The sequence below is a fragment of the Lepidochelys kempii genome, chromosome 2 (assembly GCF_965140265.1).
Source record: "Lepidochelys kempii isolate rLepKem1 chromosome 2, rLepKem1.hap2, whole genome shotgun sequence".
Classification (NCBI taxonomy): Eukaryota; Metazoa; Chordata; order Testudines; family Cheloniidae; genus Lepidochelys; species Lepidochelys kempii.
In genome coordinates, this window is record NC_133257.1 from 117,162,313 (window position 1) to 117,189,373 (window position 27,061).

At 40.9% G+C, this 27,061-nt stretch overlaps 1 protein-coding gene across 16 annotated transcripts in view; it reads right to left on the bottom strand.

Moving 5' to 3' along the window:
* The window catches only part of RREB1 (ras responsive element binding protein 1), a 140,604-nt gene that overhangs the window by 58,005 nt on the left and 55,538 nt on the right, over positions 1–27,061 (bottom strand). For 4 of the 16 annotated variants that reach the window (XM_073332107.1, XM_073332110.1, XM_073332111.1 and 1 more), the window contains exons 2-6: positions 22,273–22,397; positions 17,611–17,724; positions 15,963–16,286; positions 11,384–11,473; positions 9,869–10,032 (exon numbers count right to left, since the gene is read on the bottom strand). In XM_073332107.1, the coding sequence (XP_073188208.1) occupies positions 9,869–10,032; positions 11,384–11,473; positions 15,963–16,076 (368 nt within the window). In that variant the 5' untranslated portion in view covers positions 16,077–16,286; positions 17,611–17,724; positions 22,273–22,397. Of the gene's footprint in view, positions 1–9,868; positions 10,033–11,383; positions 11,474–15,962; positions 16,287–17,610; positions 17,725–22,272; positions 22,398–27,061 lie in introns of those variants that run through there. The other 12 variants (XM_073332104.1, XM_073332103.1, XM_073332106.1 and 9 more) reach the window with 7 other exon arrangements.

The following is a 27,061-nucleotide window of genomic DNA, read 5'->3' on the forward strand; positions in this document are numbered from 1 at the left end:
AGCTGACAATGAGTGCCTATATTCTGATGTTTGCTAGTTCCAGCATGCTAAACCAGAACAGGTTGGGCAGCTTATATATTGCAAGGTGGGGGAGTTAAAGCTAGACATGTGTTAAGGTGGAACTACAGCCAGTACAAAAAACACAGGTTTAAGACAAGGACAAAGGTTTTCCTCCTTATTCTCTTAGGGCCTGTATCTACACTTACAGCACTGCAGCTGCACTGCTGTAGCGTTTAGTGAAGACACTACCTACGCTGACGGGAAAGCTTCTCCCACTGGCATAGGTACTCCACCTCCCTGAGAGGCGGTAGCTATGTCGACGGAGAAGCCCTATACATTAGGTATTGCAATAATATAGATTTTTGTACACATTCCTCACCCCCTCCTCCAACACAGAGGATGTATTCCAACACGCAGAGAACATTCCTCATAAACCTCCCCAATGGCCCGCATTTTTACCACTTGGTATATTAATCTATTTCCTCACCTGTTCCATCTCGTTAAAAATCTGCAACATGGCATATTGCCATTTGTCCTTAAAATGTTAGGTCTACAGAAAAATCCTCTAATGCTGGGATTAAAGCAAACAACAAACAGCTTCCAAGTCCCAAAGATATTTTTAAATCCCTAGAGCTGGAATTCTATCTTTTCTTGCAGTCTTGTATTAAAGATGGAGAGTGTAGGCAACTTTCCTGAGCAGGCAGAATACTATACCCCTAAAGCAGGTGTTGCTCCTGGGCAGGTACTCATGAAGATAAATAGAGGTCAAAAGGAGCCATGTGATCGGTGACTAGAATCTACTATGTCAAGTAGCATGTTCTTGTTTGAACTGTGACACGGGAAACAAAGCAGCACTAAGCTATGCTGAATACATACTATTATATGGAGATTTATGTTATTGCCTGTGATGAAATTGGTATTCCCCTGTATTCCAGATCATCTTCCCCATTACACACACATGCTAACCAGAAACCCAAACCCATTGTCAGCAGTGCACAAAAGTGTAAGACTAAAAGTCTTAAAGTGAACAAGACCAGATTTACGTAAATTAGAGGGTCTGAGACCACACACCCACGCTGTAGACTTAGAGCGCCCTTGATTCACTTGCATGTTCAAGAACTGAAGAGGCCTGGATATGCAAATATAATTAGGGTGACCAGATAGAAACTGAAAAAACGGGACAGGGGTGGGAGGTAATAGGCACCTATATAAAAAAAAGTCCCCAAAAATGGGACTGTCCCTTTAAAAATGGGACAGTTGGTCACCCTAAATATAATGCTGCTTATTGTATATGCTTCAGTTCTCAAGAACAATTGAGCCAACTAAGGACAGAGTACAAACCTTAACTCAAACTTACTTGCTTTTCTGGATTCTAATCAGACTCCAACATGAGTGTTTGGGTTAACTTTCTTCACAGCTCTTCAATAATAATTGAGGAGGAGGGTGATATTTCAATGGCAGTAAGTGGAGTATCACATACCTGTAATCAGGACATCTCCCTCAAGCTCTTAAGGTCCACTGAACTGTTGCGTACTTGGACATGACTGACCATAGCAACTCCTTTAGAGGCTTTATTTAAATCACATAACACTAAGCAAGCACAGGTTTCAGAGTACCAGCCGTGTTAGTCTGTATCCGCAAAAAGAACAGGAGGACTTGTGGCACCTTAGAGACTAACAAAATTATTTGAGCATAAGCTTTCATGAGCTACAGCTCACTTCAAGCACAGAAATTCAGGTCTTGTATATCTGTATGAGAAGTGGTTAGTTCTTTCTTGGACTGTGAGATAGTAAGTAAAAGGTGTTTGTTTGTTTTAAGTATGGTACTAGCACTTTCTGCTATACTGGTGTTCACAAAACTGTCAATTTTTCCTGTCCCTCACTTGGAGTCTTCATAGGTGGTACCCAGTTACTCAGAGCATACCTGTTGATAGTTTTAGCCTCCACCCAGTCCATGCTTTCACTATACTTACACTGTATATTACTGAAAAGAAAACACATTTTTAAATTAAAAAGAAAATCAAATGTGCTGTGTCTCAGTTTTCTGCTACAACTATAATTAAAATCATCTGTTACTACAGAAGCAATTAGTTCTAACTGTGCAGTGCTCAAGAATTCGGGCATCTGCAAATGCTGAACAAGTCTATCCTCTCTCATATGCTGATGTCACAGCACCTTGATATTGGCCAATGATCCTACATTCATCGTAAGACGGAGTTTGAGATCATGTCAAACATGACTTGTCCAACTGACCCCACTCCTCCATATTTAGTTCAGTTTAAGGAATACTGTCCAGTTTTAATTTCATGTAAACCAAAAATTCTCAGGAGTTAAGCAAGAACTCATCCTAGTGCACGAGTGGATCTAAAACTAAAAAAAAAAAGGAGAATCTAATGCAATGCTGTATCTATTATAAATGCACAGAAGTCAGGTAATTCATGATGTTCATACAGAAAATATAATTTGACTATATTGCACATAGTCTTTTGTATGCTGCTAATTTTAATGCCTTAATTTGTTTGTGCAAAATATCTGTACATGGATGATGTGAGATAATCGCCTATTATATTTATTACATATATATTTTTAAGGCATATAGGTTGAACTTTTCAAAACTCCCTTAGAATTTTAAATGTCCAATTCCTATGAATTTTCCCTTAGGCTTTTTCTTTCTGAGGCCCACCCCAACATGCTATAAAAACTCCAGGGCCTACCTGTGCCACAACAACTGGTTTTCAGCATATAAAAGCCAGGGCAATTGCCTAGGGCCACAGGAGCCTCCACAAAGCTACATTGCTCAGGCTTCGGCTTCAGCCCCAGGTGGTAGGGCTCAGAGGCCCGGGCTTCAGCCCTATGCAGTGAGGATTCAGCTCTCTGCCCTTGGCCCCATCGAGTCTAACACTGGCCCTGCTTGACGGCCCCCCTGAAATCTGCTCGCGGCTCCCTAGGGGGTCCCAGACCACTGGTTGAGAACAACTGCCTAGGCAGCTCTGAAAAAGTGTCAAACTGAATGTTGCATTTAGGTCGGTTTTGCACTGTACTTCCCCTTTTTAAAAGGCAGAAAGTTTGTCACTGTGTTTAACTATGTAGAGCCTAAAAAAAATTTCTTCTCAACACGCTATCTAAAAAACAAATAAATGCGGGACTGCATAGGGAATCAGAATGTACAAATTCTATCCAGACTCCGCATACTCTGAGGCCGTATGCTATTTAATGCACTGCACCTACAATGCACATAATACACATCAGAAGGAATCCAGCACCAGAATTAACATTGGAGGAATTCATGGGTGGGTTGCAGGGAAAGGATGCTTTGGCAAGGTCAGAAGGAGGGTCTGTAGAATCAAAAGTTGTGTGCAAATACCTTAAGTGTATGCACACACGCACATCTGTACCTGATGCATGTACCTATGTTTTAAAAAAGTAAAAGGAAATCTGGTTTATGCTCAGGAACAGTAAGTGGGTCTCACTTATTTCTTAACCAATGTTTTGTAAACCTCACAAAGTGCACTCATTGACTGACTAATGAACTTATACACCCAAATTTTAAATGAAAGCTGCTTTCAAGCTCTCAAAACACTCAAACATACAAAAAGTGGGGAGGATGGATTCCAAAAAATGTCTTACTCAGAAGGCAGAATTGTATCACTCCCAACAACAAAAACAGCAGCAGTTATGACATTGCACACTGACTATATCCCTTTCAAGCAGTTTGGGGAAAACGCCACTGAAGAAAAACAATATGGATGAAGTGCCTTCTTAACTAAAAGGTTAAAAGAAAAAATGCTGTCTTTGACTAGGAGTCTTTGTAACAGTTTGCCACAGCAAAGCTCCTGCAATTCTGCTCTTCTACTTAAGTTTCAAGATTTTTACATGTATGCACTGCACGGGATAATTTTTTTGGTTGAAATACCTAGGTCATCCCATCATTCTTTTCAAAACACGCTACAGAATCTTTAACAGCCACCAGAGACTGTCAAGAAAGGAGTCAGTATGTATCAAACCTACCTTCTGATATTTACATTTTATTAAAACTTCAAATTTTATGGAAAGTTTGTCTTCAACAGACAGAAAATGCCATTTAAAATAGATGGGTACAGACCATCTGTCATAACCGTACGGCTAAGGGTAGCCTAGAATTCCTCCTTACCTGTAAGGGGTTAAGAAGCTCAAATAACCTGGTTGGCACCTGTCCAAAAGGACCAATGGGGAAAGAAGATACTTTCAAATCTGGCGGATTTGTGCTTTGGGGAAGTTTTCAACCTAAGCTGGTAGAAATAAGCTTAGGGGGTCTTTCATGTGGTCCCCACATCCATACCCTAGAGTTCAGAGTGGGGAGGGAGCCCTGACACCATCCTAGTCCTAAAACCAGAAGAGGATCCAGGGCAGGATGACCTTTTATCCAGAAGGAACTATTTTGGGTAAGCCCTGGGGATATTTTCAGCTTCTACATTGAGTCCTTAACAAGTTTTGTTTCAGCAAAACTTGACCACAGAATTAAGTCAGGCAAGCAGTTTTAGATACCCCAAGTTCCCTTAATAAATGATCGCTCCAAAAATATAGTAGCAGAGCAACTTATTTGTTTTTTTTTGTTTTTGAGGGTTGGAGAGCTGCAACTTTCCATTTCTTGTCAGAGACAAGGCCCAGAGAGCTTCCCAAGGTTTTAATCTGTTAGTTATTGGATACACCAACAACATATAGATACGGCAAAAGTGACAGCATGGATTAAAATGCTCTCATAACATTTATCTACTCCAGCACTTACTTCAGACTCTTCTTCAGAAAGGATTCAAGGTCCCTATGCTTTCAGCTCTACAGAAAGCCCTCTTTTACACGTGCACACATATTCTTTACAACATTTACACTGAAAATGTGAAAGCATATAACCCATTCACTGGGAATGAGAGAAAAACCCTGCTCACCGTCTTTCTAGCACAAGCATGTGTGGATCTGCATGCTCTAAATAGCAGTGGTCCTGTGTGCCCCCTTTTAAATCCACCCTGTTAAGACAGCTTGCATTTCCAGGTTTATGTCTCAACCTTAATATAGGATTTTGAAAAATAGTTCTTTAGTTCTTTTCAAGAACAAGATCAATAACTAACTCCTCCATAGGGTTGTGTTTTATAAGACATAAGAAATAAATGGATCTACTCTTTCCAGTGTTCCCCAGAAATAAATCCATAATGGAATATGCAGCCTCCAACCTCTCCTCTCTCTCAAGGAATTCCACTCCCTGACAGACCCGGAGGGATCCCCCACCACGTCAACAACCCTTCTCCATTAAGTGCAGCAGTTCAGCAGAGTCAGTGCCCCATTCAGAGAAATAAAAGTACAATAAATTAACTTCCCTTCAGTGTCTATGTGCCATTCACTGTTGTTCCTTGAACTGAACAGCTCTTCCAGATGAAGGCTCCATGTTGGGCACCTGGCCCACTGCTTCAGGCTGTACAGTGCGCCTTCCAGTAGGGAGCTCCAAAGTAGCAGGACATTTTGAGCAGCCTGGTAGCCATGACAGAGACCTTTCCAAGATGCCCTCACTCACTCAGTCCAGAGGACAGTTATAGCTCCCCACTTAGAATGCTGACCAAAAGTCATCCAGTTCAGAAAATGAGGCCGGCGTTCACCTCCGTTTCAGAAGAAGTGCTGAAACAGTGTTTTTTTCCCTAAGCTTGTAGCACCAGTTTGGCTGTACTCGTGGAGAGAGGGTGTAGGGTCAAGGAGGATGGCAGAGACAGAACTTTAAGAAGTCAGAGACTATGACTCATTCACAAAAGAAATAGAAGATTTATTCTGAAGGTTGAGAAGGATATCTTCTATACATCTGGCAAGAAATGTAAAAGAAGCCAGACTGCAGATGAGGGAGGCTAGGACAACTTCAGAGTAAAGATTAGGACAAAAAGCCAGACAACTATGAAAGTCAGATTAAAGGGCTAGGTAAGAATTAATTTTAGAAAAACAAAAAACATTGTGTATACACATGCAGCATTCACATTTCTTTCCTTTCAATGGCTTTTAGGTAAATACAGTATTAGGTGGCAAGACCCCCCCCAGTGTAGGGCAAGAAGCATTCAAAGTTACCTTTTTTCTTCTGCGGCAGGTCCACAAATTACTGATCTATTAAATATCACTAGCTCCTGGCTCAGTGCGATACCCCAGCATGATCTCTGCTCCTGGCATCACACCGATCACTGGAGACTGCCAATAAGGGTATAAAAGTCTCGTCCCTCTCCACTTGGCACATTTTGGTCAGCTTTTAAATATTTTAATTTTAGCATAAAATATTAAAAAGAAAACGAGAAAAACTGTGCAATCCTGGGGTTTGGGGACTTGCCTTACGCCCCACAGAACACAGGTACAGGCGATGTTGAACTGCAGGTGCAGAGTGCCTGTAAGAACTTCGCACCAAGAGGGAGCTAGCAAGCCATAGTGCATCTTCACTTGGCAAAGCTGACATAGAAGTAAGTTTTGAATGTAATGTGATGCAAAGCCTTTACCCTTGCTCATTTATGGCTTGTTGGACTCGATGCTACAGTTGTGTTTGAAATACATATAAAATAATTTAGTTTGGACCACCTTTTAACTAGAAATACCTGGTTTTGACAGACGTACCCAATGTGCAAAATAAACCTTTTGATACTGAGAGTGTTATAGAGCCATATTGTAATTTCTCTTCATATTTATCATCTGTCTGCTTGCTCTCTAACACAGTGGTTTGATTTTCTGAGGATTTTTAAAATCTATTATCTAAAACAGAACGTCTTTAAAACACACAGGGGTGCAAGCCTGCCCTCACTGAAATCAGTGGCAAAACTCCCATTTTCTTCAATAGGGGCAGGATTTCACCCTGCAGGTAGTTTGAGATCATCTTCTGCAATGACAGACTATGTCAGGACAGTGTAAGACTTCTGCAACATTCATTGAGCTGCTGCAGACTGAAATTGTACAGTGAAATAAGAGCCTTCAAAAGGTTTGTTAGTTTGTGTGTCTCAAACCTACACCCAGATATCTGACAATGAAAATGCCATTTATAGGGAGTCTATTCATCGTAGGCCCATCTTAACGATCTTAATAGGTGCTGCACTGCATGCCATTTGGCTTAAAAGAAAAACATCACAAAAATTCAAAGCACTGATATTGTTTTGATACATTTATTTCCTTTACAGGAGTCATTTCTTTAGTCAACCACAGCCTGCATTCTGGCTGATCTGCCCTTCCTTGGGGATCAGGTTTGCACCTGACTTGTTCTGTTTAACATATGACCTCACAAAAGAATGACAAGAGATGCACCCACTGTCAATCACAGCAGTGAGATAAGCTTGTGGGCTGGGAATCTGAAGTACCATCTCACCCCTAGGGCAATCCCTCCTGCCCAGCAAAGAGGCACATTAAGAGAGCAGTGCTGGTAAGCAAGCACTTCTGCTGGCACTGTATTCAGTCTACGGTTAGATCAAGGATCATCAGGTCTGTCAATCCATCACTTTTCATGGGCACGAAAACAAGTAACTACAGCATAAAATGAAAGAGATCATGTAATCCAATACTGTACATTTATCAGTATCATGTTTCTGTCCCAGAACCTAATTTTCCCTGATTTTACACCTTTTTGGAAATTACTTGAGAGAAATTGTAGGTAACTTTTAAATTAGCATTTTCCCATTCTGGCTGGCCAGGCAAGCTGTATCTTAAGAGACAGCATCTATTTGGAAATCAGAGACTTGAGGTCATTGGTGTGACTAGAACCAACTTCCTGCTCACTGGAGAAAAATGATGAGACATGCTGAACATTAAAGCTAAAAAGACAGCAAACCCTCTACATTTGACCTCAGGTTTGGGAAATAGATATAAACAGAGCAGAGAATGCTGGAACACTGGAGTTCTCACACTCCAGTGCTGCCCGTCACAACATCTTGGACTCAAAACAAACAAGCCTGCCTTTGCCACTGCAGGGAGTACCGTGTCAGATACACAATATGTGAGAGACACAGCAGAAATCAACATACAGGAAAGTGTTAGTCTAGCAGAAAATGAAATCATCAACCTGTGAGTTCCTACTCTGTCCAATGTAAGAGAGAAGATGGTTCCTCTATTGGCACCACCTTAGACAGAAGGAGAAAATGTAACCCTGCAAATATGCACACAGTTTTAAGTTTATGTGCCATGTGAGTGTGTCTAGTATTACATCAGGGGCCCAATTTTTATCCTGCATTTCAGCAGTCAAATAAACATTTTAGGTGCCTTAATGCCAACTGCACTGAAGTTTGAAAACTTAGTTCTTCCATGTTTAAATAGGAGACTTTCAGCAATGTGTTTACAACTCCACTATTCCAACACCCAATAAACCCCTTGGAGCACAGAAACTAGCATCTGGGCAACTCTAACTACCAGTCAGCTACAACGGCTAAGCGGAGGCCAGGATCTCTCTCTTCAGACCCATCCCCTTCCAGTCAGAAAATTATACAAATCACACAGATACAGATGCAGATGCAAAAATAGTCATTTTACAGTATGTTTTTAAACTGGATACTCATCATGCAGAGAGGATAAAACAGCAAGAAAAATGTCAAAGAAACATTGGCCAAGTATTCATCTATGCTCTACTTCTGCCTAACTGAAATCACTCCTTTAAAACCAAACTTTGCAGCACTGCCTACAAAAAAAAGGTTACTGAGGCTATGTCTACACTACGCTCCTTTTAGCGACACAGCTGTGCTGCTACAGTCGTGCCATTAAAAGGCACGCAGCGTAGCTGCTGTTTGTTGGCTCTCCCACTGACAAAAAACTTCCACTCGCAACAAGCGGCGATAACTTTGTCAGTGGCTGTTCACACCGGCGCTTTTTGTCGGTAAAACTTTTGTCATTCGGGGGTGGGTGTGTGTTTTTCACACCTCTGAACGACAAACGTTTTGTTGTTCGGGTTCCAGTATAGACAAAACCTCACATTCGAACCAAAGAAAAACAGACAAGACCATACTCCCGAACCCCATGGAGAAATGCAAGATGTGCACCTGCTATCTCTCTGGTCACTTCGCTTATGTCATATCCCTGTCCCCTTGCCTGTCTTTTGTTGGGTTGCTTGTAAATTGTAAGCTCTTCGATGCAGGGAATTAATCTTCTTATGAATTGGAAAACGCTTAGCATATTTTAGGTGTTACAGTAATACAAATGAATGAAGTAATTGTATGAGACAAAAATGTGGGTGTGATTAAGTGTTTTGCTTCCTCAGTCAACAACAATATGTATCATTATATATAAACTAAACTATATTAACTTTTAATTTTGACAACCTGTTATAGATCTAGGAAATTCTTTGTAAAGAAGTAAGATGACTAGAGCATGCAAATATGTAAAAAAGGACAGGACAAAGAAGAAGCCCCTTACTGATGGTATTTAGATATTTAACTACCCAGCGCACCCATAAATCATGCAGATGTCTACATGAAACCTCTTGCATCTGCCAAACTGAAGCTGCAAAGTAAGAGGCTGGTTGTTGCCCCTTTAAAATTTGACCCCGTATGTTATTCCTCGAGAGCCATTTATGTGTCATTCTAACCTCTGTGGCACCTGAACAAAAAGAAAATAGTGCTTCCAGATATTATTTGTACCCATAGTTGATTGAGCTAAAAACTCATCCCCAATTCTTACATCATCCTAAAATCCGGCATTCTGGCAGTTCTGGAGGATTATTGTGACACAGAGCATATCATCACACACCTTCTTTGCTTCTCTCTCAGCAATAATGCACTATACATAATTCATACTTCCCTGTCCATGTAAAAGCCTTTTCCTTACTTGACAGTCCTGCCAAGGAAACATAATGCCCCCACATTCCACAATCTTTTCCACACTCCTGTGTCATGATCAGCACTCACCTGTGCATGTTCCCATTGGTGGTGAAGGATTGTCCACATACTGAACATTTATAAGGCCTTTCACCTGAGTGCACCAGCATGTGGCGATCAAGGGAGCTTGCTGAGCTCAGAGACTTTCCACAGATGCTGCAGGAATGGTCTGTCCCTCCAGTGTCAGTGTTATGCTAAAGAAAGCAATGATTTTCATTTAATTCCTCCTATGTACTGCCCAGGAAATATCAGAGAACTGTAACAGCTAAAAAAGTAGTTGTGTTTTGGATTTGTTTTTTGTTTTTTTTAAAAGAGCTATTTAGCAGGTAGGCTACGTAAAGGTAAACGTTACATGCTTTTCTTTTCATTAACCCCTTCGCTGCCACAAAACCACACCAGGAATGTCTGGGTAATGTAGGCCTACTGTGTTATGCAATACATCGCACAGGCACATCCACTGTAGAGTGCAATGCAGGAGGGCGAAAAGGGATCCAGACACAAATGGTTAGGGGTGGAGGGTGTTTAAACTTGAAACATTTTAAAATGTTTATGCTTTTTTGTCATTAAAGTGTCAATTTACATTTATTTAAAATGAGTAGGTGACAGAATTTAGAGCATTATTCTACCATTGGATGGACACCAGATTTTTGTGGCTATGTACATGCCTTTTAGGGTAGAATCTGGCCCTTAGTTATCAACACTACGTGAGGATCTTTACACAGACTAAAATCAGTGTGATATGTTGATGATGATGCTAATTAAAACTATATGTTTTAGCTAGGGTGACCAGATGTCCCGATTTTATAGGGACAGTCCTGATTTTTGGGTCTTTTTCTTATATAGGCTCCTATTACCCTGCATCCCCTGTCCCGATTTTTCACATTTGCTATCTGGTCACCCTAGTTTTAGCATAAAAGGGAAAACTGAAGTACACATTTATCCAATGGACACCAGAAAGTGAACCACAACCTCAATGTTCAGAGCAGATCTCTTTTTGTTCCTTATTATGAAAAAAAAAAAAAAAGAGAGAGAGAGAGAAGCAGGAGGACATATTTAGCTCCACAAAAATGATGCTGTTTGCAAAGTCACTTCTTTGTCTAGCTTCTCAGAGTTGCTAGACTCTGCATAGGACAGAAGTGCTTCAATGCCAGCCTGAACTAATAGCTCCTGTGTTCCTTGTCCTTAATTTGCATGGATGTTGAAGGTGACTATGGCGAAACAGACAATAAAAGCAGGACACGTCTTGCTAATGGAAATGTTGTTCTGAATCCTCAGATAACTTTAAACTGCCTTGAAGAGGAAACATTTCATTGCTTGGGAATAGGCTGGGGTAGAGGGGAAAAAACCCTGCAACATTTGTGCCTTCCAAAAATTTTTTTAAATATGAAGGCACAAATGTGTACGTGAAAAGTGAACCATATTCATAATGAAGGACTTCTGGGTTTGGACAAGGAAATGTTTTTTGTTACTGAAAAATGGATCTCTCTCCAAGTCACCGCGTTCTCTTTAATATAAAAGAACGATTAAGACAAGTAGTCTGCATACCTGACGAATGTGCATAGTTAGCTGGTGCTGTGTAGTGCAAATCTTCTCACACAGAGGACAGGTATAGGAAGACTTCTCTTCTTTTGTTTCCTGTAAGAAAAACAAACACACAAACATAAAAGTAGAGAAACCCAAAAGCTAATCTCACAACTACTGATGGGGATTGAAATCATAAGCAAGAAACATAAGAACATCTCTCAAAGAACAGAACAATAACTTGTATTTACACAATCATCATCCTGAAAGACCCTAAGGGAAGCTTCTGAAACTTTATAATTTACAAGTATTGGTCACTTCACCCACCACGGAAATGCAGCAGCTGTTTCACAGCTCACAGCAACTTTGCAACAGCAGTTTGGGACAGGAAGTGAAGGCAACCATTGTGACCAGCTGAAAGTGCCAGAAGGAATTTAGGCGAGTAGAGCACAAGTACCCAAATTGGAAGTTGGCCAGGACATGAGGGTTAACACCACTAATCTTCCAACAAGGACCAATGAGATCTTTAAACAAATCACAGGGGCCTATATTTTACATCTTGTCCGAATGACAGTGCAGGAGTGCAGTGCCCTTAACTTAATACTGAATCACAGTTTTGCTGCTTCGCACAGGGAAGGGCTGCACCTATTGAATCAGCAACAGCGCCTTTTAGAGCATCTTGGGTTTTCCCTGGAAGTATCCCACCCACATATGGGCCAGATCCAACCCTTCTTAAGTTTGCAAGATCTGAGGAAATTGTAGCCTTCAAGAGGTTATGATGCAAGAGTATAATCAACACAAACACAATATACGTTATTCTCCTTTCACATGGTGAGAACCAGAGTAACTATGGTCAAGCCAGAATAAGACCAGTGAGAGTGGAGAACCAGCCTTATATTATTAAGTACGCCCTTGAGATATTGACTGCACCACCAAGCCAAGGATGCAATGGGACTCCAAGTGGAAACAAATTAATTTCACCTAATTGCCCAGGGCTGCTGTTAAGTGACGAAAGGCACATCCACCCACAACCTTCACAGAAGCACAGTGCACTGTTATTACCTGAGCCGCCAAATAAAAAGCAAGAGTGTCTGAGACTGAAAACTGAACATGGTTCTTCTGCAGAACAGTGTAGCTCTCTACCAACCAGGAAGACCCAATGTTGTTATTTAAACCCCTGGTATCTCAAGAATGCACAAAAATCATCATTGTGGCTAGCGAGTATGATGTTATACTGAAAAGCTATGTTCTACTTGAACTTTCTTGCCTGCCATTTTAAGTATTCTTGGTGCAATAATGAAAAAAGATGATTAGATCCTCCATCAGAGATACTGTGTATGTGTCAGTGTCCATCCATTTCCTCTTTCTAAAAAAAACTCGCTGGAGATGTCAAATAAAAAGAACTTTTTCCAGAATGTATGATATACACATGAACGGAGGTTGCCCATCCCACAGAAAAGTGGATGGCTAAAATCCCTTATGGTTACATACTAAAGAATTTAAAAGGGGATGCTGCCAGTCAGGTGCTGGGGAAATTATTCTGAAGTCCCAAAGAAATGAATAAAGCAGTAACCGCTCTACAGTTTTTTTTGGTTTGTGTTTGTTTGGGGTGATTTTTTTTTTTTTTGAGCGGGGAGAAGATGAGGGGGTTAAACCTACCCTATAGAGGGGAATATAATTTATCTACTAAATTTTATAGAATTGTTCTAAAAGAATGGTTATTTCCTATTAACCTCTAATAGGACTTTTCTGTATGGATAAATGGCCATTTTTCTGCATCTTTTCAGCCAAAACAGAGTAAACAATAACACTGATCTCAAATCCCAAAAGCATGAGACTTGTGATCTAATTTGCAATGATTAGCCTTTTTTGCCTTCTCTCCTACACAGAAAAATCCTCCCACTGTTTATAAATGATTATACACAACTCTCTATAGCAGACCTCACTATAGCCCCTGAACATGGGCCAAAGCCTCATGTACTTGACATTCGCAAAACACTAGAAGGCAAAAACATTAGAAGGCAAGTGGGGGGGGGGGGGTGTTTCTCTGAAATCTGTACAGTCCCAAGAAAGCTGATCAAATCTGTGCAGTAGCACATATCACATATGGAATATATATATATGTAATCAAAATACACATATTCCCCTCCACAGATGTAACTTTATTGCGCACAATCAGCTTGTGGAGTAATGTTCAGCTCCAGTTACACTGCAGCTCTGTTAAAGTTGGCTCTGGGTTGGAAGAACAAACACGCTGTGCTGTGAGGAAAATCCCTGCAGCTGTGCTGACAGTTTAGATGGTGTTTAATCCCCAGAGATATCTGTGAAATGATCAGTCTACCTCTTTTTCCCTTTTTAGCTAAGGATACAATTCTACATGACACAATTCATTGTTTCGAAGGCTGCTTTCGAGACTGCCTGCTCTTTGAATCAGCAAAATAACAAAAGATAGAGTCATTACTGGTTCACCTTGAAGCAAAGATCAGACACACACTATAGCTCAGCCAGAGCTCATTAGTATTGACTCTGGGGTTTATTATTAACTAAAACCCAAACTTTCTCCAGTGCTCACACAGTACACACTGCATACCATAATACAGGTCAACCAAATCAAGGGTGGCTAACCACGGAATTCTGACGACTAACTCAATCCAGACAAAAACGTTTAGCATCGCTTCTGTAAAAGCAGCATCACTGAAGAATTAAAAACGCGACACTAAGCGAATGTCTTCACTAGCAACACTAAAGTGCTGCCGCGGCAAATGCTTTAACATGGCTGTGTCGTCACAGCACCAGCGCCGCGAGAGAGCTCTCCCAGTGCGTAAAAAAAACATCCCCACGAGGGGAGGAGCTGCCAGCGCTGTCTACACTGGTGCTTTACAGTGCTGACACTTGCAGGGGTGTGTTTTTTCACACTGCCGAGCCAGAAGGTTGCAGCGCTGTGGCAGTGTAGACAAGGCCTAAATATCTGAGCTGCTGCAGTTGTGCTGGTGAAAGAGCACTTCCCGAACTGAAAGATAAAATTCGCAGCTCATCTGTTAACTACACTTGCTTAAATAAAGCAACTTGGCACTGCCCTTCTGCACCCAACTGCTGGCAAATCCCTTTTGGAGTTTGGCATTAGGTTGATTTGTTTTCTTTTTTTTTTCCCTTCTTCTCTCTAAAAGTGCCCTGACGCCTCTTTGTAACATCTTTTCTTTAGGAGAAAATAAATGAAAAGTTATAATAGACGAGGATTAATGTGCATGTGTGTTTATGAGACTCTAGGCAGACAAGAGCCAAGATAAAGGCAGCATCAAAAGAACCACAGACTTGGGATAAGGATTCAGGAGAGACTGTTTCACTATAACCCCATGGAATATAGCAATGAGACACAGAAAAGCAAATACATTCTGTTACCCTTTTACTATTCCCAGGGTGTGGGAGGGGGGGCAAATCTCACCAGACTTCAGATTCATATTTGCAGTGCACTGAAACAATTCACCACTTTTAATGTGCTTTGCGCTGTACGTAGAAATTTGCTGCATCCAGGTTTGCTAGAGTCAGGCTACAAAAACAGACTGATTCAAACTTAATATTGCCCTGAAATCCTGTCAATTCCGTTTTTTCCAGTGAGAAGTATTTACCTCATTGGTGGTAATCTATCTCCACCTAAAAACAAATCAGCTCTTTTATTAACTTATTTATTTATTTTTACACTATTAGAATCCCTCTTAATCCTGTCACATTTACTCCTTGAGCATCCCTTGATCTGATGCCCACTGAAATATCAGGTGGAATAAAGGTCAGCAACACTAACAAACTCTCCTGAAGCCAAATCATGTGGTGTCCTAACAGCAGACAGCTGTTTAGTAGCCCTGCCACTGACATGAGTCTGAACAGCACACTCCCACTTAATGCAACTTTGGACTGTGAACGAACGTTAGCAGGCAAATCTTTCATGCCAGCTGCCAGACAATATACTCCTATGATCGCATTTATCTTTATGTCACCCTGCCATATTTTTCTTTTCAATTAACGTATTTTAGTTTTGAGGAAATAAAATCTAAGCCAAATCAGAAGCCATTTATCTGAAAGACTAGTTTGCAGGCTATTAATAAATTGCTACAGGAACATCACATAAGTAACACTGTTTTGACTGATATAATTCTCTTCTTTGTGGTGGTATTGATACAGTGCCATCAACTGGTAAATGTGATAAACTTGATCAGCCCTTATGCATTTGCATTGCGTTATGCAGTAAGTCTATGTACTTGTTTAACAAAGACTATACGTTAAGGAACAATGTGTACTGGTAGAGGGACAGACTAAGGCCCTGACTGAGCAAAGCATGTAAGCAAGGGTAATTCAGTGGGAATACTCACATGCTTAGAGTTAAGCACGTGTTTAAGTGCTTTCCTAGATCAGTATGCAAACGACAAGGTCTTTTCCAGATCAGATTTCTCTGATTATTCTGTGAAAAGTCACAAACCACACATGGACTTGCAATGCATAGCAGCTGATGCCACCATGTACTATTTGAAATGCAAAAATGACAATGCAAATTAACTCTTTTCCTCCACTGTGAAACTCTCTCACCCATTGCATGCTTGGAATTATATACCTGGTTCCTCCTGCCAATCCGATTTGGTGCAGGAGACTTTGATGGGGACTTGATGTTCTGAGAATTCCCGCCATTTTCAGCGATCTTCCCCACACTCATTACTGCTGACATCATGGCGTCAATGGAGGACAAGTCTGTACCTTCCAAACTGTTTGGTAAAGTTGGTGTCTTGTAATTGGTTAAGCTTTTGAGCTGCTTCTCTGAAATTGTAAACAAAAAAAGGTGCGGAGATGATCAGTTGGCGAGCTAATGGGATGTTCAGCAGTATGCAGCTGATGGAAGAGACGTGGTCCATGCCTCAAAAGAATTCACAACCTGTGTGATCTGAAAAAGTAAAAAACAGTAGTTCATAACAGTTTGGGGTCCTTTATTAATGGGAAAGCTACTAAAGTTCTAGAAAACATAAGCCAAGTTACAACTTTTTATTTGAATGCTCTGTTCACATGAACTTGATTTTCAAACCCCCAATACAGTACAGTAGAATCTCAGAGTTACCAAATACCTCAGGAATGGAGGTTGTTCAGAACTCTGAACAAAAAGTTATGGCTATTCTTTCAAAAGTTTAGAACTGATCATTGAATTAATAGATCTTTGAAACTTTACGATGCAGAAGAAAAATGCTACTTTTAACCATCTTAATTTAAACAAAACAAGCACAGAAACAGTTTCCTTACCTTGTCAAATCTTTTTTTTTTTTTTTAACTCCCCCCCCTTTTTTTTTAATAGTTTATGTTTAACACAGTACTGTACTGCATTTGCTTTCTGCTGCTGCCTGTGAGTACACTTCTGGTTCCCAATGAGGTGTGTGTTTGACCGGTCAGTTCATAACTCTCGTGTTTTTAACTCTGAGGTTCTACTGTAGAGCCAGTAATCCTGGGTTTAAAATCAGATTTAGCTTAATTCTCTTGTCATAATGCATCTTGTTGGTAATGCATAATGCATCTTGTTGGTGTCCTGTGTCCACAGTGAAAGACTGGAGCTGTTCATGAGCGGCTGCAGTTGCAAACACATTGCTATGGGGGTGAGTAGGTATTTTGGGTAATGTTACATTAAAGTATAAGAAGTGCAATGTAGAATATACACAGAATATTTATCCTACATCATATGTACATGTAGGAAAGATGTTCTTGTTTCAGATACCATGCTTAAATAGTTGGGGCACTAGGTGTGTGGTGTTCCAATTTATGGACATGTTACGTAAACATTATCATACTAGTAAGTCTTTCATATCCTGCTTTAGAAACATAAGAAGAGCATGCTTTAAAACCCCAGCAGATTCATCATTCAAGATGAGCAGCACAGAACCCAAGACTTAAAATCTGAATATATACTGGGAAAGCCGCTGAATATATATAAGAGACGACATGCGGGGGATGTATATCAAGGTACATGTACACTTGATCCGCTATATAACATGTTTTGGAAAAAGAGAAGTATGAACATTATAAACAGGTGTTTTATGGGGATAAGTAATGCTGTGCCAAAAGAGCCTTCATTTGTAAGCCTTGCAGTGGCGAGTGTAAGTGTTTGTGCTTCTGCTTAATATATATATATATATAAATAAAATTATTAGGGATGGGGAAAACTCTTAAAAATCTTGCTGATCCTTTACATTAATGAAGCACACAATTCTAGTTAAATAAGTTACCTTCATTTTCCTCCCTTGACTGTTGAACAATGAGGTTTTCTTCTTGCTTGCTGCTCTCCCCACTTAGTGTATTAGGCTTAGCAGAGTCTAGATTCTCTATAGCACCCTCTAGTACTGTATTAAGGAAAGGGGAGGGGGGAGGGAAGAAGGAATATATTAACTACGAGGTAGTTTTAACAGAGAAAGACTTCATCCCCCTAATTTATGTCCCAGATTCAACTTGCAAAAAAGGGAGCTAGACCGAGTACATCACTGACACTACTGACATCTGGCTTAGAAATTCAAGTGTATTCTGTAGCTGGAGAATTTCAGTAATTCAAGTTCATACATTCCGCACTTTCCTTTTAGAAAAATTACAGTTTATTCTAACAGATGAATTCATGATGACCCTTTGATTAATGCTAACAGTGGAAAGGACGACTGAAATTTCTGGAACCATTCAGCACATTTCTCATATCCAGTATCCCAGTTTATCAGTAATTATTGAAAATATACATAAATTGGTGCAACTGCTGGTGGAATTTTTCCCACACCTCTCTCTCTCTTTTTTTTTTGGAAGCCACACATGCACTTATCAAGCTATTGTCAGCAACTCTAACTCTGTGAGAAGGACACCTCTCTGGTTCCAATATGCTAGAGTAGTTTTTTGAAGGCCTTTTTTAGAGTGGCAGACATTCCAGGAAAACAACAAAATGTAACAAACAAACAAAAAGTGATTCCTGGGGGAATTTTTTTTTTAGTAGGTAATATTGCAAAATGCAATTACAGTTTTAACAGAGAGTTGCACTATGGTAACATTAAAGAAAAATACAGTTATGTTACTTCACTATTGAAACAAAGAACATCAGCCTTTGGAAGCTTTACCATCTCAGATATCAAAATGGTTCCTGTCAGCAGGCCTTTAACGGCATTACGTGCTTTTATTTCCCTCTATGCAGAGGCTACAAGCCTCAAATAGCAGCGAAAACAATAAGGAATATTTTCTTGTAAAAAGAATGAGCACATCTTACTGTAATTATCCCATTTAAGGCATCATTGAGCTTACATAATATGTTTGCACTTATGTAGCACTTCTCAGTGGATCCCAAACAGCTTTGCAAACATTAATGAATTAGTAAAACATCCCAGTGATGCCCACTTTACAGGTAGAGAAACAAAGGCATAGAGAGAGATGGAGGGCCCAATTCTTCCATGTTTGCTCATGCTGAACAGCTCCTTACGCGACACCCATCTTCACCTCAGTGGGAGGAAGGATGGCAGAATCAAGCTCTGAGGGACTACTCACTTGCTTAACTGTTACCCATGTGCTTAAGTACCTGTCCTAAATCAGGACCTGAATAACTTGACACTTTGGGTCAGTAACAGAGTTTGGATTAAAGCCTAGGAGTCCTGATTCCAGTCCTGTGGTCTACACACTGGACAATGCGGCCGGCTCCCTAAACTGGGCTTTTATAAACTGCATGTTATACTCTCCTGAATGACTCACTCTCTGCTAATTTTAATACCTTTCCACTCCGCAAGCACTGATTTTCCTTTCTGATGTGGGCCTGATCCTGGGAGGGGCTGAGTATCTAAAATGGCCACTGAGTTCAGTAAGGGTTGCAAGTGACCTGCACTTCAGGATCATGCACTGTGTTCCTAGCAGAATTCAAATTAGTTTCTTTGTTATCTTCCTCATTTTTGCACAGCTCTCAGATCAGGGTTTTTGTTAGCTGCAGTGTCAGCTTACTTTATTTTGGCCCATAAAAGTGATGGCTTTTTACTTTTTAAATTTCAGCAATGAAGGGTTCATGCAGGGGTAGATTTATTTTAAAAACAACAACTACAAAAGTAAAAATCACAACAACAACATTTCCCTAATAGTTTACAATTTTTGACATTGGCCCAAACTTAATCTTACTTAACAGCATCCCTTTAGTTAATACAACAGAAAAACTGGAAAAAATATTAAATCCTTTTTCTGTTTTTGTTAAAGCAAAAAACAAACTTAGTTTAACCATCTTTCTTTCTGAGCAGATCAATAACTATTCTTGACTTTCTGAGCAGATCAATAACTATTCACCCAATAACCAACATGTCAATCCTTAATTATCAGATACTTTCTAAAACAGTAAAAACAAACAAAAAAATGAATCCATTTAACCACTGTAAAAACAGGGTGTGGTCCACGTTAATTTAAATACCGCAGGGGGTCCTTTCAGAGAAATAAATTCTGAATTCCTCGCATTGTTTTTAGCTGTTGATTCAAAGTGGTCATCAGAAAGAAAGAAAAGGGCAGACATGCAAACATCACCCTGAAATCTCACCTTCAGTTTTGCAATGTCTGTGCAAGTATGCCTGGTGTACACCTTTCAGAAAGGGCACAATACAGTACAATTGCAGCCCATAACAGCTTCTGTTTACAAATAGCTATTTTATGACAAACTAAAATACAGCTTTCTGCCAACTCAAACAAGATGTTTGGATACTGATCTTGTTTTTAAACAGGAGACCAATTTTTTCTGTACATTAAAAACTTCCTAGTTTGCAAACAGTTTAAAGAATTAAACTTAATTTCTGAAAGAGTAAGTATTATTGGAGTGCACTAAAATATATTCTAGTACTGTTGTGGGAAGGAAAACTATACCATTGAAACAAAGACAATAGCATGCATTGATTCTGGAAGCACAGCTTTCTATTTGCAATAGGATATAGCAACAATAAGAATACTGGGCCAAATCACTTCTTCCTGTGGGAAACCCATGGCAGGGAGGGGCCCTGGGGCAGGAAAATTCGGTGAGGCTTCTCTTGCAAAATTTATTACACATATGTGGAGGGGAGGGTGCATTCCCCCCCCTTTCCAAGTAGAAAAGGGAAGGTTTGGCCCACTGAACCTATTTCAGGGAATCAACTGGGGAGACAGAGCCAACAATATGGAAGTTCTTTAATTGCCTGGCTACAGGAGTGCCTGTCTTCTCAAGCTCTTGGGGATCCCTCTGCTTATTGCTCCACTGGGCAATTACCCCCCTTCCCAATTAAAGGAGACAGGGAGGTCCACAGTGAAGAGGGAGCTCAGCTTGGAGGCAATACCACCTCGGGCTGTATTAAACACTGAATTAATTCCCTATGGAGTAAGCATTCCATCCTCATTCCACACACACACACACACACACACACACACACACACACACACGACTGCAGGTTCCCTTGAATCTGTCCCTTCGCTCTGGTCCTGGCTGCTGTGGCTAGAGGTGTAGCATCTGTAGGCGACTGAGACAATGCAGGACCACAGAAAGCTAAAGACTGCAAATAGCGGTTTGTGATAAAGGCGAGATCTGAAACAAATGACAACCAGCTTTGAAGGGACACAGTAAAGCACAGGCTTGAACAAAAATAATGTAAAACTTGTTGCTTCCCATTCAGTCTGAACAGGAAGGCATTTGCTAGATCTATTTCCTCCTTTGGGATAAGATGTGACTCCACAGTAAGCTGAAGCTCAGCTCATCAACATTTACTCCTCCCCGCCCCCCCCCCCCCCATTTTATCTTAAAAAAAGATCATTCTTGATGGTTACAGCATCTTCTCCTTTCATTTTAAACGCACTAGTGAGAAAGCAACAGGAGAACCTTGGTTACAATCTTTAAAGAGGGTAGGAAGAGAGAAGATGCTTCTTCAGTCACTCGACTCACCAAAGAGAAGGTGCTACAGAAGCAAAAAGTGTGCCCCAACCCTTTGGAGCGATTACAAGTTTTTACTACAGTTTGTTCTACTGTCTTGCACATGAGCACTCCCTTTGGAATAGATAGGAAGAAGCACACAATACACACAGTCCAGGCAAGGAGAGAGCAAATCTGATGTATAGCACAAAGCAGCTCATTGTTCCACTTAAAAAAAAAAACAAAACAAAACCCACATTAATGTTAAAATACAAGCCGTGAATTAATTGGGCCAGAGAAAGTTTAATACTTTCAGCCAAACACTTTTCTTGGTTTCATTAAACACACTATGTTCTATACTATGGATACTCTTTTCTTTTGGGGGGAGGAAGGAGGATTCCCATCTTAACACACACACACAATGCATTTCAAAACACTTTTCCCTTCTGGGTCTAAAAAGCATTACTACTCCTACTTACCATCCCCCTAAAATGACCTACTTTTTCAATGAGAAGTGAAACCAAAGATTGTTTAAATGTAAGTCCAGGCAGCATTACTAATGCAGAGATTTAGAGAGGAATAACTTTGTTCAAATCAGCAAGGGGACATCTCATCTGGGACAAAGAGCCCACGATAGTTTCTTTCTCAGTGTTCTGAAAGATACATCTCATAGGTTGAAATTCACCTCCATTTAGAAGTCCAGCACCAAACCTATTCACCATTAAAGTTGCACTTGAGCCTTCAAATGAGGACTTAAGCGAGACGTACGTGGTACATAGGTCTTGTGCCGAGTTTCTGCACTGGAATGAATTTCACTCAGAGCATGCAATGGGAAACTTTTCTCCCCACTCATCTCCCATGCTGTTGGTCACATCAAAAGCAGGATTATAGTTTTACTCAAATTTTGCATCAAAGCCTTCAGGGAGGAGATGGGGAGGAAACAAGCTGGGTGGGAAGAAGAAAGAGTGATACTATTCAGTGCCACTGCCTGAAGCAAAGGAAAACCAAAGGAAGTTTTCCAACTGACCTTTTTTAATAGCAAGTCTGCCCTGGCTACTGAAGTATTGGTGCTGGCGAGGCCCCAACGGCAGAGAAGTTTACTGGTAGCGTCACCTCACTGTCACCACTGCAGGAGCACCAGTACAGAGCAGCCTATATGAAAAGAAAAGCAAAAAGGATAAGACAGAGGAACAGGACTTTATGGCGGCAGTTCTTTCTACTACTTAGTATTAAGCCAAAAAGGCACGGAGAATATTTCCGAAAACGTCTGAATACACACACATAAAAGGTAGAATTTTACCCAGCAAAAATGTCACTCACAAAACCCAGAGCAGCACATCCTTAAGGGAATCCTCCAACCACTAAACTGAGACTGCCTCTTTGGTTATGAGCCTTTTATGTTGTTATTTATATTAGAGTTTGTTAGCAACATTTGGTGTATTTATATTAGTGTCTATGTAGGCATAATGGTTTATACTTTTGCTTGGTTAAAAAAAAAAAAAAAAAGACCAAACCTGCCATCCCTTTACCCTCAAAGACCAGTCAATAACCCACATGCTTATTTTTCCTCTGTAAGAGCTTAGATAACAAAATACATATGTACCATAAAAGCATGTAGGATTGGCAACATGGGCAAGTTACTGATGCTGAAAAAACTACTGCCCTTTGAGTCACCATTGAGTTACTCCAGATGCATGACATAACTGTACTGAAACCAGTACAGCTATACTGGCGTGCAACTAAAATCATGAAGTAGTGAACCAGTCCCCTGCCATTTCATGGATGAGATTCATGAGTATGCTCCAGCTGCCCTGTGCCACGTTAGTGACACAAAAGCAGCCCTAACGTAACTGTGAATTTGGTCTCTATCTTATTTTTTGTGCTCCATTTCTGAACTTTAATGTTGCATCAAAGTTTCTTCATTGTCTGACATGGTATGTTTATGTATATGTGGTGGGAACTGCCTCCCTAACTGAGATTAAGCTTTGAGGCAATAAAGCTGGATCTACTGTGCAAGTACTGAAAGTGAGAGCAAAAACTGGATTGCCCCAGATAGGGATTGAGTGCCTGGCTCTTCAATGGACTGGCACCTTAGTCAGTCACTTACATCTGCGCACAGTGGGTGTGAAACATTCCCATTCTGATTGGGTAACATTTTGCACAAGTGTAAGTGGCTACACAAAGTGTCAGGCACCAGAGAGTCAGACACTGAGACGGTGATCACTACTGACCCATATTTAGGTTGGATAGTTGCTGAAGAGTATAAACCCCTTCTTTCCCAATCACGCCCACCTACAGACTTCTCAACAGCTAGCACATGACATGGAAAGCTAGTCAGAAGAAACTCCCCACATCCTTACTGCTCATTCCATTTCTGGGTTTAGCTTATTTAACAACAAAATCCCAGGAAATAAGGTTCTACATATTTCAGTGTCTTCAGGACCTTGCTCAAGTGAAGAGGAGATCAGAATTTGAAAGTGATCTGGATAATGTTGTTAGTAGCCCTAAAATTATCAGCTACACGAGATAAGACAAAAAACACTCAAGCAACAAATTGAAGGCCCACAAAAAAATCAGGAAGGAGTTTTCACTCCTCTCCTCTCTAACCCCTCATGCTACAGCATGGCACAACTGGAAATGAGGAGCCGGCTGCCTTCCTCTGAAGCTGGAGGAACTGACAACCATCAGAGAAAGACATTAGATTAGACGGACCTTTGGTGTTATCCGGTATGTCTATTCCTATATTCCTTTTCTGCTTGTTAAAGACAGACACAAAAGCATTACTGTGTCTCCCATAAGAACTGCTTTGCATATGTTCTGAAAGCTAAGACAGCTGTGTGAATGACTTAGAGTTCCAGGAAGTAGATGTGTTTCTTGGCTTTAAGTCTGGTTTATTTGCTTTAGATGGAGTGGCAAGCCAGGCAAGTTCCCTCCCTGAAGAGTGGCACTGGCTGCAAGAATACTGAGCAGCTTGAGACTTCACGTAGCGTCTTTCAGTAGACAGATGAGCATTTCCCAGTTCTGGGCATTATTTTGCTGCTTAGACAGTATTGACTCTCATCTCACTGGGCAAGAAGAGGGACTGACAGAACAACTTTTCAAGCTCCATTCCTCAAGCAGCCAACCTTTGGGAAAGAGCCATGGGGAGGAGAATTCTATTTTGTTCTATATAGGTTCTTATATGGCACTCATTACTGTAGTATCTGAACTCCTGCTAGTGCTTTGTATTTCTTGGGGACGCCATGATCAGGAGCCTCATTGGGGCGAAGATACAAAACAAGCCAGCAAGGAGAGTGGCCCTTTATATAGCCAGGCGCTGTTTCTGCAGAGAAGCCATGAAAGAACTGAGGAAATGCCTTCCCTGTAATGGCTCCTGGGTCTCTTTTCCCTCACTAAGCAGCGGTGAGAAATGAGAGGTGCCCTTTCTCCTGGGGGGGGGGGGGTAAAGGGATACTTGTTAGACTCCTTTAGTGGTGCGTTATGATAAGTAGTGCATCAGACATCAAAGCACCACATGGCACTCCCCCTGGCTCAACTAGGAAATATCTTTTATTGGACCAACTTCTGTTGGTGAGAGAGACAAGCTTTTGAGCTTACACAGAACTCTTCTTCAGATCTGGGAAACTTATTCAGTGTCACAGCTAAAACACAGGATGGAACAGATTGTCTACTTATACTAAACAATCTGTTCCACCCTGTAGTTAGCTGTGACATTCTGAATATGTTTCCCAGACCTGAAGAAGAGTTCTGTGTAAGCTTGAAAGCTTGTCTCTCTCACCAACAGAAGTTGGTCCAATAAAAGTTATTACCTCACCCACCTCGCCTAATATCCTGGGACTGACAGGGCTGCAACACTGCATTCGACCAAGACAGACAGGCTGGGGCTGTAAAATAAGGAAACATGGTCTAAATTGCAACAGGTAAAGAGATCTGTGGTTGGGTCCTCGTTTGTTAAAAAATAAAACAAAACAAAGGTGAACCATAATACAGCCAGATCATTAATATGAATAAACTTTAACCTTTGTCAGATACCCCTTTGAAAGGAAAGGATGGCCAGGCACTGTACTCAGTTTATGGAAGGGATTTCACATCCAGGAGCCTCAATAATAGAACAGATGGATTAAATCTGGAAGAACCAGGTGGAAAGCTTATGGTGAAAAGAAAAAAAGGGGAGGAGGCGTGGGGGGAAGAAAAAGAAAAACAGAAAAAACAAAACAAAAAAAACTTACAACCCAAGACAAAGTGCTCCTGGATTCTAAAAACGTCTGCTGAAAAAAAACCTATGAGGGCTATATGCAGGCAGAGCTGGACAACGGTGACAGAGAGGCTGAAATCCCAGACGGTATAGCCAGTTCAAGCCATGGGATTCCTGCTGTAAAATGAACAGGAGGAGAGAGAACCTGATGAAAGGCATGATGCTGCAGCTTTGCCCTTTAAAGGCGGGCCAAGAGCAGGCATCTGTGTTCCATGCAGTGCAGCCAGAGCCTGCAATCAATTGTTTCTGAGACAAGTTACAAACGGGGACTTCTGTGTCTTATCAATTGGTCATGCAGATGCCTAGGCATCCACTGTAATGAATCGGTTGGGGACAATTGGTCTGGTTGTTCTTATTACAGCATCGTGAAAACAGCAGTCATAGTAACGTTGAGAAGGAAAGCCACTAACTGGTGATGTCGAATTGCTCACTGGCAATCGGTCTCTGCACCTGTTGGTCAGGAGGGGAGGCCCGTCAGTCCCAACTGGTGGATCAGATGAGCAGAAACGTATCAGACATCACTCTCCAGTTTAATACCCTCCCCTGAAGCTGTTCAGTGCATCTTTCCTCATGGAACTCAGATGTGTGTGTCAGGCACTAATTTGTGCAGCAACTAGTGTCCTAACCCTGCACTCTTCACTATGTAGCTGGAGTAGCATTAGCTGCAACAGGAACAGGCTGAGGAAGGATTAGAGGAAGGCTGGATCATCAGTGTGAAGTGTGCACAGGAAGCAACAGCCGATCTCCTGATAATGCTATGCATCTCTGGGGGAAGCCCTGGTCATGATCCGCTACCACCTTAGAGGGATTTTGTTTTGTTTTTTTTAAAAAGAGACTCACAGAAGGCTTGGCTAGATGGGGAATTTTAGCGATACTGTCACTTTGGAAGCAGCTTAGGAAAAATAGAACTCTTAGCCCAGGATAAGAGCATTCACATGGGGAGTTATACCAGTACTGATAAAATTATGCTGGTCAGTTTCCCAGTGTAGACAAAAGCCCTAAGGGGACAGTATTAGCACAGCCCCCTCCCTCACCCAGCTTTCAGTTGGGAACACCTTACATGGCTGCACCCCACAGCACTTTGCACCGAATGAGTTAATTTAGTAAAACGATGCATGACATTAGAAAACTTTGATTAGAAATCAGGGGAATAACAATGTCATGGTTGCCACCTATCATGATTTTATCACATCTTGTAAAATCTGATGGAGCCATGGTATTAAATGAGCATCACAGCTTTTGCTCAAAAGCGTTTTATATGTATGTTTCCAGCCCTCACAGTTGTGGAGAAAAACTGGAAAGCATGAACCCAGAGGTAAAAACAAACAAGAAAGCAAATAAAATTAAATTTTTTTAAGCGTCTTAGGCAGTGTAAGCCAGTCATGATTTTTTGGGGGGTGGCCTGACTCAATTTTTGAATACTTTAGGATGGCAGTACTGTGGAGAGAGTTCCTCCTTGGTGCAGCGATTCTCTTACACACCCTGCAGTGAAGTTTTGTTTATTTTCATTTTGTTTTTAATTCATAGCACATTCTACTAATACTACTTTTAGATGAGAAAC